Source organism: Magnolia sinica, chromosome 15, assembly GCF_029962835.1.
Source record: "Magnolia sinica isolate HGM2019 chromosome 15, MsV1, whole genome shotgun sequence".
NCBI classification, from domain to species: domain Eukaryota; kingdom Viridiplantae; phylum Streptophyta; class Magnoliopsida; order Magnoliales; family Magnoliaceae; genus Magnolia; species Magnolia sinica.
Genome location: NC_080587.1, coordinates 20,093,527 through 20,110,160, shown reverse-complemented (window position 1 = coordinate 20,110,160; position 16,634 = coordinate 20,093,527). Strand labels below are relative to the sequence as shown.

Below are 16,634 nucleotides of genomic sequence, written 5' to 3'. Positions count from 1 at the left end.
TAAGCTCCTGAGTTTGTGTGGAATTTTGAACCGGTTCTTCTTGAGGTTTCCCTTGATTTGGAATTTGATTAAAAAAACCTTGAGGGGTAACAGTTTGTCCATTCCTCCAACTGAAATTTAAATGATTTCTCCAACTAGGATTGTATGTATTGGAGGTAAGTCCATTGAAAGGTCTTTGGTAATTGTTCACGGCATCAAATTCCTCATTCAGCACCTCTTGAAAGGCAGGTATTGTTGGACAATTTTCAGTTGTGTGAACTTTGCATGCACAAATACTGCAAACAGTTTCCTTAACCTTATCCTTCTTTAGCTCCATGGCCTCGAATTTCCTTACGAGATTAGCCACTTTAGCATTGATATCATCATCTTCTTTTAAAAGGTATAATCTTCCCTTTTCCTTTGATTGAGTGGCCCTAGAAGTTGTACTTGATTTTGGGTTTGTATCCCATGATTGTGCGTTTTCAGCAAGTTTATCCAAGTAGCCCCACACATCATCAACATTTTTATTCATAAATTCCCCATTACCATTGTCTCGACCAATTGGTGCATGGAAGATGTCAGACCATTATAGAAAAAGTGTGTAATGCGTCACATTTTAAAACCGTGTTGTGGGCATGAACTGACAAGATCCTTGAACCGCTCCCAACATTGGAAGAATGTTTCATCCTCCTTTTGGGCAAAGTTCATGATTGACTTTATAAGGGTTTTCATTTTATGATGTGGAAAAAAATTCTTTATGAACTCTCTTATCATGTCATTCCATGTGCCAATAGATCGGGGACGTAGTGAGTGCAACCATGTCTTAGCTCTCTCTTTCAAAGAAAAGGGAAAGAGTTTTAGTCTGATCGTGTGCTCAGACACGTTAGGAAAATATAAAGTGGCTATAATCTCGTTAAACTCTTTCAAGTGTAGATATGAACTTTCAGATTCAAGTCTATGAAATTTTGGAAGGAGTTTGATCACCTCTGCCTTAATATCTATATGTCCCATATTTTCTGAAAAAACCATGCATGAGGTCGTGCTCACCCCCGCCGGTTGTAGATAATCTCGTAAGGTACAAGGCGGAGGTTCTTGATGTACCTCATTCTCATCTTGGACTTCCTCAACCTTAAGTTGAGGTTATCTTCCCGGTTGATTGGCAATCAAAACCTCAATTAACTCTAAGGATCTCAAGTGGTGTCTAATCCTATGATGGATAAATAACCCCTCAACCAATCCTCCTTCACTCAAGAGACGTAAAGTGTTGTCACGGACCTGCTTGGGCATGAAATACTCTCAACCCTCAATTTCAGATTCTAACTTAAACTTAAAAGAAAGAAAGGAAATAGAAATCTAGAAATAGAGAGAGAGGGAGAGAATTAGAAGTTACCAAATTAAGATCCTAAAATAAAACAAAACAAGTCAGTTTCTTAAATGTAAAAAAAAAAAAAACAGAAATTCTAAAATTAGAAAGTTTCTAAAAACAAATTAGGAAAGTAAACTAGTTTCTAAAAAGGAAAGTTTCTAAAAAATAAAAAATTAGAAAGTTTCTAAAAAGAGAAAAGAAAAGTTCCTAAACCTAAAATTAGAAAGTAGATCTAAGAAAGTTTCTAAAAAAAGTTAGTTTCTAAAAATAAATTAGGAAAGTTTCTAAAACTAGAAATAGAAAGCTAAGTTAGTTTCTAAAATAATTCAGAAAACCCTAGTCCTAAAAATAGAAACTAGAAAAACCCTAATCTTAACCTAATTCTAAAACTAGCTATTTCAGAAAAATGCAACTGTTAGTCCTCGACAACGGTGCCAAAAACTTGTTCACAACCCCAAATGTAGGTTCGCGATATAGTAATAATCTCGGTAAGATTGAGGTCGAATCCACAGGGACTAATCTCGTGAGTATTCTGAAAGTAACTAGAAGTTGAACTAGAAAAAGATGTAAAACTAATTCTGAAGTGATCGAGAGAGTAATTGTGATTAAAGCAATTAAAACTTAGAATTCAATGGTGCGAACTAGGGTTTCCAAGGATCCACTTATAAAGATCGGGGAAATCTATTACTTGATTCAAGGACACAGCTGAAATCAGAGTCCTATCTTATCTAGTTGGAAGATATAGCAATTAAGATCAATCTGAACTTCCTTTGACCTAATTCTCAAAAGAGGAGAATTTGATAATTGGCAGGGATTCCATCACCAAACCATGCCCATGAGACAATGGCAAACAACAGGATTTACCAATCCCATAATCTCTAAACATGCAAAAAAGATACTTAAAGATATTACAGATCTACTGTAATTTGAGTAACAATAAACCATTAAAAATTAAAAGTATTCCTTAAATATCAAACTAGAATCAAAATAAGTTCATCATAAACATGAATCAAAGCAATTGAAACATCTCATCACACTACAAGCCTCACCTCTTAGCCATATCTAAGATGTTTAGCCAACCATAGACATGATTGAACTAGAATCTCTTAAGAAAAACATAAAAACAACTAAGGAAAAGGAAAAAAAAAAATCCTTAGTGATGGCTTTTCCATGCTTTTGCTCTACTATTCAAACCCTAGATGACTTCCTAGGGATTCCTATTTATAGTTTTGCAGTACCTCTTTTCGCACCGACTTGGAAAAATCTAGAAATCGCCTCAATTTTACGCAGTTTCTCAAAATAGATTTTACTGTACGCAATTTCATAGAATGACTCAGAATATTCTTCTTCAGGACACTTTAAGGAATATGTTTGTTTTCAAGACAATTTCAAGATTTATTTTCTTCACTTTAAATATTTTATTCTCTTCATTCCTCACTTGGTTTTCTTGGATCTTTAGCATGCGAATTCTTCAATCTTCGCTTTCTAAGATCCATCCCTTACCTTGGTGATTCTTGATCATCAAATCCATGCTTTTAGCACCCTTTTCAATCCAAGCTCTTAAATTCACCTTGCAACACAAACATGAGTAAAATAGAACATTAAGCATTATCATGTTTATAAAAACTAAGATATAAATGGGGGATAATATGCAATATTTGACCCTCAACAGGATGGACGTGAGGAGGTCGATCACCGACTTCCTTAAGGATAACTATTCTGAATCCACGGAGCTTTTCTGGACTCCTCACAAAGACTTCTCAAATCCACGAGAAAAGAAAGCAAGAAAATATAAATAAATTCTAATAAATTCGAAATTTAATTGATCAATGAAATAAATGAGTTCACGACCATTTAAATACGGATACCAAGCAATGGGAGAGAAATCATAAGTAAACTATAACTAAAACTCCCAAAAATTCATAACTTACTATAAATAGTAAATTTACTTTTTTAGTAAGTATCCTATGTGGCTTAACCACGTTATTCTCCTAATTATTCTAAGAAACTTTTCATGTTGGACACAACTCCTAAAGCCCAACGGATGAAGAGTTATAATCAAACTAAAACTTACTATTTATAGTAAAAACAAAATTAAATATAGAATTCGATCGTCAATATGATGGAATCCCGCAAATTCGGTGTCGGCTAAAGTAACTCATATATGGTAGGCTGAAGTACCTCGTCCTACCCCAAAATCATATATGGTACGTCGAGTAACTCATTCTGATTTGCGAGATATGCCTATTTTAGAGTTCTGACAGTCTTGATGACTTCTACATTTGATCGGGCCTTCTCTGATCCATCTTGGACATATAAGTGTCCGCGACCCGCTCTACATCAATTAAGAACGTGCTTGATCCTCATCCTACATCAGGTCCGTAAAAAGAAAAAGCAAAAAAAAAAAGAGTATAAAAGGAGCTAATAGGCCTCTTAAAATCTAGGGATTTTTCTATTGGTCGCGGAAACCTCCTATTTTTAAATTATATTTTATAGAACCATCTACTGTTATCACTGTTAATCTCCATCATCAACCGTTAGTCTCCCATTTAAAAGCATTCGGAATAGTGCACATGAGCCTCATTAGTGAGGCCATACCCGACACTCACGAGCTAGGTGAGGCCCACCGTTTGTAAGAAATCCACAGTACCACCCATCAATTTTGCCATATCATTTTAGTTTGTGACCCTTAAAATGATGGAAATCCAAAATTCAAGTTAGCCATATGCAGGCAATAGTAAAGGGTTTATTGTGATGTTTATATGCCATCCAAAATGGTCATAAGGTCATTCCCATAGGGATGAACGGAAAATGCAAAAATACTATCCTGATCCAAAACTTCTATGGCCTCACAGTAGGCTTCACAAATGATTGAACAGCCTCGCCTTCCTGCCTTGTGGCATACTTCAGTTTTGGATCTGCCTCATTTTTTGTCCCACCCCCTAAAATGACATGGCAGAATGGGGTGAAATTGTCTTAAACATCATGGTGGGCCTGAGCATTTCAAGGGCTGCCATTCAATTGAAACTCATTATTAATGCATGCATCATGCATGAATGTTAACTGGATTACTAGGTAGTACTGTGACATGAATCTATGGGCCATATGATGTATGTGTTTTATCCATACAGTCCATCTGTTTTACCAGCTCATTTTAGGGCATGAGCCCAAAAATAAGGCTGATCCAAAGCTCAAGTCAACCACACTAATGAAAACAGTGGAGATAATGAGGTCCACCATTGAAACCTACCTAGGACTCATCATGATGTTTTTGAGATATGCACCCTATCCATCTGTTTTTCCGGCTCATAATAAGGGGTGGCCTAAAAATGAGGCAAATTCAAAACTCAGTGAGCCACATAGGATGAAATAGCGCAATGCCTAGTGTTGAAACTTTTCTGGATCCATTGTGATATTTACATGCCATCTAAATTGCCTTACCCCATGATGAAGGTAGGGCTCACCATGATCTATTTTGAGAAATTCAACCCAGGCATCCATTTTTTAACAACTCATGTTAGTGGGTGGGCCAAAAAATGAAGCAGATCCAAATCTTTGGTGGGCCACATTGAAGGAAACAGTGGAAATTAAATGGCCACAATTGAAATTTTCCCAAGGCCCACCATGTTGTTTATATACCATCCATACCGGCCATAAGGTCATTCCCACCCCCGAAAATCATATGGAGAAATGATTGGCGGGATGGACATTTCAAAAGATTATTGGGCCTCATAACTGGGCCCACTACCTAAAACGAGCAGACAAAAATGGCCAAGAAGGTGTATTTCTCAAAACATCAAAGTGAATGCAGATTGGGTGCGACGCCCACTAGGACCTAGGTAGAGATGGACCATCCTCTTGGGAGCTCTATGGAGCCCACCTTGAAGTATGGGTTAGATCCATTTTGCTGGATCATTTTAGGGAAATATCCCAAAAAGGATGCAAATCAAATGCTCAAGTGGACCACAATACAGGAAGTAATGGTGACAATGATGCCTACCATGATGTTTATTTGCCATCCAACATATTCATAAGGTCACATAGATCTAGATGAAGGGAAAACATAAATATTAGTTTGATACAAAACTTTTGTAGTCCCCAGCAAGTTTTCAACAATAGGTGTTGAATCCCCATTGCTTCATGTAGTGTGGTTCACTTGAGCCTTCAAACTGCCTCCTTTTTGCGCTCATACTCTAAAATGAATGGTCAAAATGGATGGAAAGAGTAGATAAAACACATATATTGCAGTGAGCCTTATAGAGCCCCTATCAGGACCGTCTGTCTCTAACTAGGTCCTGGTGGGGTTAGCACCCAATCTGAGTCCCATCAGGGTGAGGCATTTATGTTTCAAAGGTGCGTCGTGTAGTTTCAACAGTGGGAGTCCAATACCATTGTTTCAAGTCATGTGGTTGTTGAGTGTTAGATATGCCTCATATTTGGCCCATCCCCTAATGAGATGGTGAAATTGTTAGAGGGGCTAGATTTCTTAAAAACATTATGCTGGCCACATGAATTTTTGGAGCTCCTCTAAATAGTTGTTAAATACCATTGTTTTGAGTCAAGCAGTCTACTTGAGCCCACCCTCTAAAATAAGCTAACAAAAATGGTGAATAGGTGGGATTTCTCAAAAATATCATGGTGGACTACGTGAATTTTTGAAACTCCTCCATTATAACATTGGGTGTTCAATACCACTGTTTCAAGCCATAAAGCCCATTTTAATTTTGGATCTTCATCGTGTTGGGCCCACCAACTAAAATAGGTTGGAAAAGTTAGTGCTCGGGATGGATTTCTATCACAGTGGGAAATATGAGTTTAATGAGCTGAAGAAACTAGGGGGCAGGATGGATTTCTCAAAAATATCATGGTGGGCCATGAATGTTTCAATGGTGGGCTAGTGTTGTTTCATCCGTGGACCGCATGGATCCGATTTTCTATTTGGACAGGCAGCGTTCTGTTAGTCAAAAGTCAAATATGGAAAAGGCAGCTGTTTTTTCAGAAAGAGTCTACAATTGGGCCATTTTGGGCTTGTGGCCCAACAGGGAGGTGGCCTAATGCAAAAATCTCTAAAATCTATGTCAAGGTTGACCAATCTCTTCTCATAACCAGTCTCTTCTTCTGAGAAGGATTTCTTTGAATCAAACATGGAATTCCTTCATCACTTGCAAGGTCATTAGCTGCTCGGCATGAATAGATTTTTAGATACGGGCCCACCTGAATTGGTCCTGATTGTGTCGGATGATTCCCTGCCCAAAGAGATCATTTGTTCCTTTTATACACGTGTATTTTAAACCTTAGGATTTAAGCAATGAATCCAGTGGAAATGTTGTATTCTCCCTGACATCATGTGGTGATCTTCAGTCCATCTAGTGGTACCACGAATTGTATCCCATCACTAAAACCCATAGCAAAAAAAAAAAACCAAATGGGTCCCATCAAGTGACCAGTTACAATCACGGTCACCATACATATCTATGGTGGAGATTGAAGTGAACACAATTTGAGGTATTCTAGCCCGAGAGCTTCCTTGCCTATTGAAATATGAGCAATTAAAAGTATCCTGCATTCTCAAGGAAATTGGCTAATCACATTGATGTTATTAACGCAACAGCATTGGCATCTTGGTGCTTTCCATTGACTTTCTTTATGTTTCCATTTTTATTCCTTTTTCTCCCATTTGATGGAAAATAGCATATAGGCCCACAGTTTGATTATTTTCCATTCCACATTTATCACCAATTTCAATTCTTTGGCATTTCCACAGTACCAAGAAAAGATGGCAGAAGTATTTCTCTCTGCTCTCGTTCAGACAATGATGGGGAACTTGAATTCTCTACTTTTGCAAGAGTTTGAAACAGCATGGGGTGTCAAGAAAGAGTTGGGGAAGCTGGAGAGCACGTTGTCGACGATCCAAGCGGTACTTCGAGACGCGGACAAGCAGCAAGTGCAGAGCGAGGCGCTGAGGGATTGGCTAATGAAGCTTAAGGGTGTGGCCTATGATGCAGATGATTTGATAGATGAGTTCTTAACTGAAGCTTTTCGGCAGAAAGTGAGGACAGGGCCTGCTATGATGAATAGGGTGCGCAACTTCTTTTCTCTTCCAAACTCACTTGTATTTCGCCTGAAGATGGGGAGTAGGATAAAGGAGATTGGGGAGAGATTATATGAGATTGCAGAGCAGAGGAAGTTCCATTTGAGTGACAGAGTTGTAGATCTTCCATTCAATATTGAAGAGAGACTGCAAACAGACTCTTTGATTGAGTCGGAAGTTTTTGGCAGAGATGAAGATAAGATGAAAATCATAGAGTCGCTGCTTGATGTTAGTACTCAAGAAGATGTCTCGATCATCCCCATAGTCGGTATGGGGGGCCTTGGGAAGACCACACTTGCTCAATTCGCTTACAATGATGAGAGGGTAACCAAGCATTTCGAGCTAAGGATGTGGGTTTGTGTGTCGGACAATTTCAATGTGATGAGGGTAATAAAATTAATCATTGAATCAGCAAAGAGTAGTAAATGTGAGCTCGAAGGCATGGATTCACTGCAGCATAGCCTCCAAGAAAAGCTAAGTGGGAAGAAGTTTTTACTCGTGTTGGATGATGTGTGGGAGGAAACTTCTGAGAAGTGGAATTCACTGAAAAAATCTCTCAGAGGTGCTAGGGGTAGTAAAATCATAGTTACTACCCGTGATGAAAAAGTTGCTTTAATCATGGGCACTCTCCCTTCACCGTACTATTTGCCAATGTTATCAGAAGACGATTGTTGGTCTCTGTTCAGGCAACAGGCATTTGGGCATGAAACACAAGAACCTCCAAACCTTGTAATACACGGAAAGGAAATTGCGAAGAAGTGCAAGGGTGTTCCTTTGGCAGCGAAGTCACTCGGAAGCTTGATGTACCATGAAACAGAGGAAAGCCAGTGGTTGTTTGTCAAAGAAAGTGAGATTTGGAATCTAGAAGAGAATGACATTTTACCTGCCCTAAGGTTGAGTTATTATCATTTGCCATCACATTTGAAGCAATGCTTTGCATACTGCTCCTTATTTCCAAAAGATTATAGAATCGAGAAGGAGAAACTGATCCAACTTTGGATGGCCGAAGGTTTCATTCAATCATCAGTCAGAAGTAACCCCATGGAAAATATCGGTGGAAAGTATTTTAATAATCTATTACAGAGGTCCTTCTTTCAGGATGTTCAGAAAGATGACGATGGGAATATAGTATGGTGCAAGATGCATGACCTCATGCATGATCTTGCATGCTTTGTTGCAGGGCCTGAATGCTCGATTGTGCAGGTCAATAATGCAGAGAGCATCGATAACAAATCTTGCCGTTTGTCCTTGGAGTGTGGGTGTAGCTGGAAGGTCCAAACATTCCTAAAGGCCTTAAAGAAAGTAAACCATTTGCGAACACTGCTTCTGCTTGAAGGAAGAAGTTTCAACATCCCTCGTAATTATTTTGTACATTTTATGTGCTTACGCGTGTTAGATTTAAGTGAAGCCAATGTTACTAAAGAGTTGTTGGTTTCAATCGGCAAGTTGAAACACTTAAGATACCTCGACTTGTCTAATACTATAATAGCAGCCCTTCCTGAATCCATCTGCACCCTTCCCCATCTGCAAACCTTGAGACTCTTGCGGTGTTATAATCTTGCAGAGTTACCCAGGGACATGAGCAATATGACTAGCTTAAGACATCTTGAAATCAGTTCACATCAGAGATGGACCCATATGCCAGCTAATATGGGAGAATTAAAGTTCCTTCAGACCTTGCCAATATTCATCATTGGTCAGGATAGAGGATGTGGTATAAAAGAGCTGCAAGACCTAAACCTTCGAGGAAGCTTGATTATTCGAAACCTCGAGAACGTGATGTGTAGAGCAGATGCACAGGAAGCAAACTTGAAGGAGAAGCCAAACCTTCATAAGTTATGCTTTAAATGGGGTTCATGGGGTCAGGATATTGATCTTAAGTTGGCAGGAAACGTGGAGTAAACCCTTGAAGGTCTCCAACCACATCCGAATCTCAAACGGTTGGAGGTCAAAGGGTACGTGGGTGTCAGATTTCCACATTGGATGAGTTCTTTATTGCTTTTGAATCTGGTTGAAATCTCACTGATCGATTGCAGAAGATGCGAACAGCTCCCCCAGCTTGGCCAATTACCATTGCTTAAGGTTCTTGTGATACAGGGAATGCAGGCTGTGAAATCTATTGGGAACCATTTCTATGGTGACAATGTTGCAGAGGGATTCCCGTCACTGAAAGAACTCACGTTGGAAGATATGCCTAATTTAGAGGAGTGGTCAGGATTCAACGGAAGAAGTACTCCCCTGCCTTAATCAACTATCTGTCGTCGGATGCGCAAAGTTAACAACACTTCCATGCCTTCAGTCTCTGAAAGAATTGACATTGAAAGATAGTAATGAGATGTTGTTAGGTTCAGTGGCAAACCTAACCTCGCTTTCCTACTTGAATATTGAAGATTTCAAGGAGCTAAGGTCGTTGTCGGGTGGGTTGTTCCCAAATCATACCCGTCTCTTGACCCTAGCAATTTGGAGATGCCCAAAGCTAGAGTCTCTGTCGGGGGAGCTTGGAAACCTTGCTGCTCTAGAGTCTCTGTCTGTTGTATACTGTGATGAGCTGGTATCATTGCCGGAGGAGTTACAATACCTCACCTCTCTCCAGAAACTATATATTACTGGGTGCAATGGTCTAATGTCTTTGAGACTACAAGGCTTGAGCTCTCTTAAACATCTTATCATTGAGTATTGTAAAAGCCTAACGAGTTTGATGGGGGGCCTGCAACACCTCACTGCCTTACAGTACTTGTACATTAATAGATGTCCGGAGCTGGCTTCTTTACCAGAGGATATGCAACACCTAATGTCCCTTCGACAACTTTACATCAACTGGTGTGATAAGTTGACATGTTTGCCGGAAGGGCTAAAACATGTCACAACACTGGAAGAGCTAAGTATCTGGGGTTTGAAAAGTCTAACGGCTCTGCCGGAGTGGATAGGAAACCTCTCCTCGCTTCAATATTTGGACATTGAATATTGTGATAAATTGGGGTGTTTGCCATCCGGGTTGCAACTCCTAACAAACCTCCAAACTCTAATTATCGATGAATGTCCCCAATTAGAGAAGCGATGCGAGAAGGAGAAAGGCGAGGATTGGCACTACATAGCACACATCCCAGATATCCACATTGGATATACCAAATCCAAATCCGAATCCGAATCCGCGAGAGGAGGCAAAGGGTGTGGTCGTCTGTTGGGGTTGAAGAGGAGATAGCATCAATGCTCTCCTTCCTTCCTTCATTCCTCTTCCCTCCCTTTGTAAGTATCGCACTTCTCACTTAAACCTATCTATCTTTGCTTCTTAATTTCCCAATTCTTACCGCAAAAGCATGATTTGCTATTTTCCTCAGCTATTCTGTAGCAGAAAGTACTTCTGGCGGCTAAAATGGCCCAACTACTTGCATCCTGTTTGGCTCCGTGTACTAGTTTTAAACTGTGGTAAAAGCGTATTGATACGTAGAGGTGGCTGTTTGAAATATTCGCGGAAGGCGAATTTTATCTCGCTCCACCTCGTAGAAGCGAAAACTCTGTGAGCCCCACCATGATGTATGTGTTATATCTACACCGTCCATTCATTATATCATATCATTTTAGGAAATGAACCCAAAAATGAGGTAAATCAAAAGATCAAGTGGACCACACCAAAGGAAGCAGTAGGAGTAACCAACACAACAGAAAATAGTGGGTTCTATGGTGGTGTGATTACTCCCACCCACTGCTTCCTTTGTTGTGGTCCACTTGAGCTTTGGATCTACTCTATTTTTAGGTTCATGACTAAAATGATATGAAAAAAATGAATGGATGGCATGGATATAACACATGCATCTAACTAGTGTATTTGAACTTATATATATGAGACATAAATCTTTTCTAAACAAACACCTCCACATAGGAATTTGGAAAACAAACAACGCGAAGGGTGGTGAAGTGACGTATTCGCGTATGAAGTACACATGGTTCCATAAAATCCAAATGACCTTGGGTGGTGTGAGTAACTCTTCACTAAAAATGCAAATTGAGAGCATTTTAGGAACTCTGCAATAAAAATGTCAAAGTTATTATTTGGAGACTTATTATCATTTCAATTAATTGTAATTCAGAAGTGCAATGGAGATACACAGGGCATCAAGAACTGACAATGTACATATGTTATAGGACCTCCTAGATGTATGGTTGGCTTCATCATATCATGGAGTGAACAGGTAAGCTTATTTGCGATCCCTGCTAAAATTTCTCATTTAGTACTACATTGTCAATAGATTAATACTCAACTTCTCTATTCTTTTTACTTTATTTTGAATTCTTTTTTTCTTTTTTTCTTTTTTGCTGATATATTTCTTAGACGTATTCCAGTGCTTGTCGCACTCTCTTGTAAGAAACTTTGGGTTTGATCACCACAGCCTATTGAACAGTGTTGGGAGGATGATTGAGAATTGATCAACTACTAGCAACTTCTTGTACCATAACAGTTTTCCTGCCAACATGCCACTTGTGTAGGAAATCAGTACTATGAAAAAATATATGCCCCCCTACAAAAAAAATAGGCTGATCAGATCAATAGGTGGGTCAAACCTGTCTGTTGAGTAAGGCTGTCATCTGTCCATTGATTCCAATGGTATAGCCCACCTGATGAGCAGACCGGCCTGATTTTTGTGCCAGGTGATCTTCATGGTGATGCCTACCATTTTTGTAGTACTACTGTTATACACAAGCAGTATGTACTATGCTGGTGGGATACAACACCATAAGGTGTCGTACCTTGCCTGTAGGTGATCAGTTCTCGGGATGATTTCTTAAATTGTTATATGATCGTTTCTTAATACTGACAGAAGTTCGGGATTAGAGGCATGCTTAAGGATGGCAGAAACAACATCCAATTTGTCTTTTCAAGCTAATGGGGAAGGGATCCTCGAACAGAGCGAAGTTCTTGGCTATTAGAACAGATGATGAGATTTTCGTGAATTGATAGCAGACGGAGACTCTATAATGCTATCTCTTAGGCGTCTAGGAAGTGCATTCCCGCTTTGAAGCTGAGCTCTATCTTGAATGAATTAAGGTTGCTCTTGCTTCTTAGAAATCTCATGTGTAGAATCCTAGTAGTTCTTTTAACTATATTGTTGACTTTCTTACAGAGGAAAATATTGGGGTTTGCTAATTTCAAATGGAAGCCCTGCCATCCACATGAAGGCACATGTTCCACTCTTAGATCTTCTTCTCTAAAATCAGGCCACCAACATACAAGATGAATGGACGCGTAGAAAAAGTTGTTTGAATGGCCAGTTTACTTTATACATTGTGACCCACATGAGTGAAACTACCAATTTTTGAGGTACAAATCATCTAAGGGTGTCTTGGAATTTTTCCAAAGTTCTCTTTAGAATTGTTTTTCAGTTCCATTTTGGATTAATTATTGAAAAGAAAACAGCCCATCATACTTGTCCTCTGAGGGTCCTTTCTCATGTCTCGGTGGTAGACTCACAAGAGTCTCAACATGAGGTCATGGATTTGAGTACCCATTGTGGTGAAATTCCATTGTGGTGTGAGTGTGTGGGTGTGGGTGGGGTGTGAGTGCGTGTGTAAATACACACACACACACACACACACTTGTCCTAAATGATGAACGAAATCTCGAACAAAAGTTTGTGAATGGGTTTTTAGTAGTCATTTAAAAATACTCGAAGATTAGTCCCTGAAATGCATTTGTCCAATGAAATGCATTTACGAATACTGAAATCTTTTCAATTACTTGCAACAGGAGTGACAGAATTCTAAAAGTTTGACAAAGATAGTGTTTTGTTGACCATCAGGGGTACACATGTGTTGCTGTGTTTTGATATGGTCTTGTTGCTTCTTATATTCCCTTGGCTAATGTTGTGTTTGTGCATATCTCTTGATTGGCATTGGCTCCAGAAATCATTCAGAGGCAGGATCACAAGATTGATGTGAAAACTTTTTCTGATAAAAGCTAGAGTTGAATTGAATCACTAACCTAAGAGGCATGCTACCTGCAGGCATGCATCTGCAGACACCCAATATTACAAGTGTCTCATGAAAAGTTGAAACACGTACTGATGATCCAAGCCCTAAATCACACTAGTCTCATGATGAATGTGTCTTCACCTAGGATCGTATATCTATTCATCAGGTGAACCACACTTGTATTGAGAAAATGGATAGTTAAAAGATGGACAACCAATGGTACATGGTTGGCCCACCTATTCACCTTATTAGTGGATTGACCATATTTTAAACTATGAAACTTTCACCAAGGCTTGGACCTGATGAATGGATTGGATCTCATACACGTATCCCATACTGACACATGTGAGGGGCCTTCTGTTTGTACTCTGCAGAAGTATAGATACAGGAAGCATTCATCTTAACTCCATCAAATGAAATTTTTCTATACATTGTCTAATATTTTCAATTTTCTATCTACTTTATTTATATACTATCTCCATTACAGCCAAAGAATTGGGTTATGTTCATAGGAATGTATCAACTTGTAACCGTAACATTCTCTAGAAGTTCAGTTAACAGTTATAGCATCACTGCATTATGTGCAGGAATTGCAAAATCAGCTACAGCTGTTGCAAGAAATGCTCACTGAAGTGAAGTATAGATTGAGGTGCTGTTGTTATCTATAGCTGGAGTTTCTAAGAGTTTAAAGTTGTTTTGTATTGCATGCATACATGCACACACATGTAGCCTAAATATTTGTGTGAACATGAAGTGTTATATTTATTCACAGAATAATGGAAATTCACAGAGTATTATATTTTTTCTTTTATTTGTTTTGTCAGTTGTTGGTCCGTACCAGGAAATGTCCATAATGCACTCCAAATCAGAGTAATGGAAGAATCTCTAATGAAATCTCTTGATTCACATCGAGAACACTAGGTAATTCTATCTTTTTTATTTTCAAGATCTATATTCATAGCTAGCATTATAAGCAGAAGCTTTTTCCATATTATCTCTGACAGCCAAGGCATCCATGGAACTGAGAGAGATTATTTGGCTGAGATAAATTATAATGGACTTAGACCAATACATTGTATTAAAAATTAAAAATAGCTGGAATAATATTGAACACGTGGTTTGATAGTTGTACCCTAATCAGTTGTATGTTGCAACCCAGTTTTTTATGCAAAAATTCTAGTTTCCAGATTTGCCTATAAAAATAATATCATATTTTCAAAAGAAAAGTGCTTAGAAAAGGGTGGCGGATGCCTTTTGGAGAGCTGATCATGGACCCTTCTTTGCCAATCAACCATTTAAAGTCAACCCCAACTTACTGGGAGAAAGGCTAAGATGATGATGGTGATAATATACTCGTGAGCCTTTGCATGTCCATCTTTTAGATTCTCTATACAAAATGGAGAACAATGTCTCTATACAAATCTTTGTTTTTGGATTTTATAGTACCTCAAACAGTAATATTAGTGGAAATATTTCTGAAAATGTTTGGCAATATCTACAGGGGCATCATTGTCTACAGTTACCTAATCATGGCAACGTACGGAAGCTTAAGTGAAGATATCAACTGTTATCGACTTTCTGATGGCTCAATGGTACATGCATGGTTTTCTTAATGCATGTGATCAATCACTAGTTTTAGAGGAAAAATAAAATAAAATGAATCCAAGTTACTGTTATGTTGCAGGATGCCGCATACTTGGTGGAATTTTCAGATACAGGTCCAACCTCAAACTCCAATTCCCCATTGACAACTGGGATGCAATTTTGCTCCTTCCAACAAATACCATTCTATGAATGGATCTGACCAAACTTCCATTCAATACAACAGCTTGGATTAGAGAAGCTGGACCTGGTGCCTCTCATCCATGTTCAAGTCTATGAGGGAAAAGGGGGATACAAGTCGAAGTAAAGGTTGTCTTCTCTGCAATTGAGGGCCTATGACTCAGTTCATTCATAGATGAGGCCCACTTGACTGCATTGTCAAATGATCAAGACCAGCACCCATCTGCTTGCCCCTACCGTTGGGGATGATTGTACAGAAGACACACTGATGGGAGAATCTGAGCTGCCTAATTAAGCTGCATGGTCAGATAATGAAGGCCACACGTCTGCTCAAATCTATCGCTTGTGGGTGATTGTACAAAAACCATGCGGATAGGAGAATCCTACCTGTCTGATTTTCTCTACTGAGTATAGACTATTTTGCTGAATTTTTTCATCACCTGTTTGCTTGAAGGCTAGCTGTTACTCAGAAAGATAGGATTGTCTGATTGATGTGATATTTATACAGTTGCCTGTCAACCATAGGGCTTATAAGATTGACATACCAGATAATACACCCATGAGCCGTGCAGGCCCAGTCAAGCAGTGGACCCTTAGATATAAGGGCAAGCTCCAAATTGAAAATGAGTCAATAGGTCTCTTGTTTGTCAAAGGTGGGCAATTTTGTCTTCAAAAGGGATTCTTCAAATTGAGCATTGATGTTCCTCATCGCTTGTGCATTCATCAGCTAGCTAGGCTTCATAAATAGCTTTTGGGAAGGAATGGTCACTTTACCAGCTGTTTGTAGCTTTATACATGTGTTCAGTTAGAAAGCCAATGTATGTAAAACAGATCTGCAGTCTAACTGTTATGCTTATTAATTACAAGTAATCAAACAGGTTTTATGTGTGATATTTATGTTAAGGAATTGATCAGCCATTGATATTTCTGAATAGGTTTTGGGAAGCAACGGTCACTTTACTAGCTGTTTGTAGCTCTATCCTTGTATTGAATTAGCAAGCCAATGGATAGATGAATGTTTGTGTAGAGGTAGAAAGAGAGGTGGTATTTATTTTATAATGCATGTAAAACACATCTGTAGTCTAACTGTTATGCTTGTTACAAATTATCAAATAGATTTTATGTGCTTTACTCATGTTAAGGAATTGAATGGCCATTTCATTTACTGTTTGGTGTCGATCTCTCTGTTTGAACTTTTCTTCATACTTGTATTTTGAGTTTTGCCAATGCGAAACAGCTCCAATTTGCTGAGTTCAGTTCAGTGTTGATTCAGTTCAGTGCACTGATTCTGTAAGGCTATGTATGGATACACAAATGATTTGAATTGCAAACGCTCATCCGATCTATAAATAAGAAAATTGTAACTAATGTGCTGAGTTCAGTTCCCTGTCAATTCAAATTGAAATACTGACTCTACCGAGACTCTGTTTGAATAGACAACTGATAACA

General features: G+C 38.8%; 1 protein-coding gene and 1 non-coding gene across 2 annotated transcripts; both read left to right on the top strand.

Annotated features, from left to right (window-relative positions):
• Window positions 1-598: 598 nt before the first annotated feature.
• On the top strand, window positions 599-705 carry LOC131228365 (small nucleolar RNA R71). The gene has a single exon (XR_009162870.1). It is a non-coding gene; the product is annotated as a small nucleolar RNA R71 (small nucleolar RNA).
• Window positions 706-6,783: 6,078 nt separating this feature from the next.
• LOC131226863 (putative disease resistance protein RGA3) lies at window positions 6,784-9,338 on the top strand. The gene has a single exon (XM_058222577.1). It carries the CDS (start codon window positions 7,122-7,124, stop codon window positions 9,336-9,338), a length of 2,217 nt encoding a protein of 738 aa, XP_058078560.1. The 5' UTR covers window positions 6,784-7,121.
• The last annotated feature ends 7,296 nt before the right edge of the window (window positions 9,339-16,634 follow it).

Coding starts and splice junctions, on each gene's coding strand:
- LOC131226863 (XM_058222577.1), top strand. CDS start 7,122: ATGGCAGAAGTATTTCTCTCTGCTCTCGTTCAGACAATGATGGGGAAC.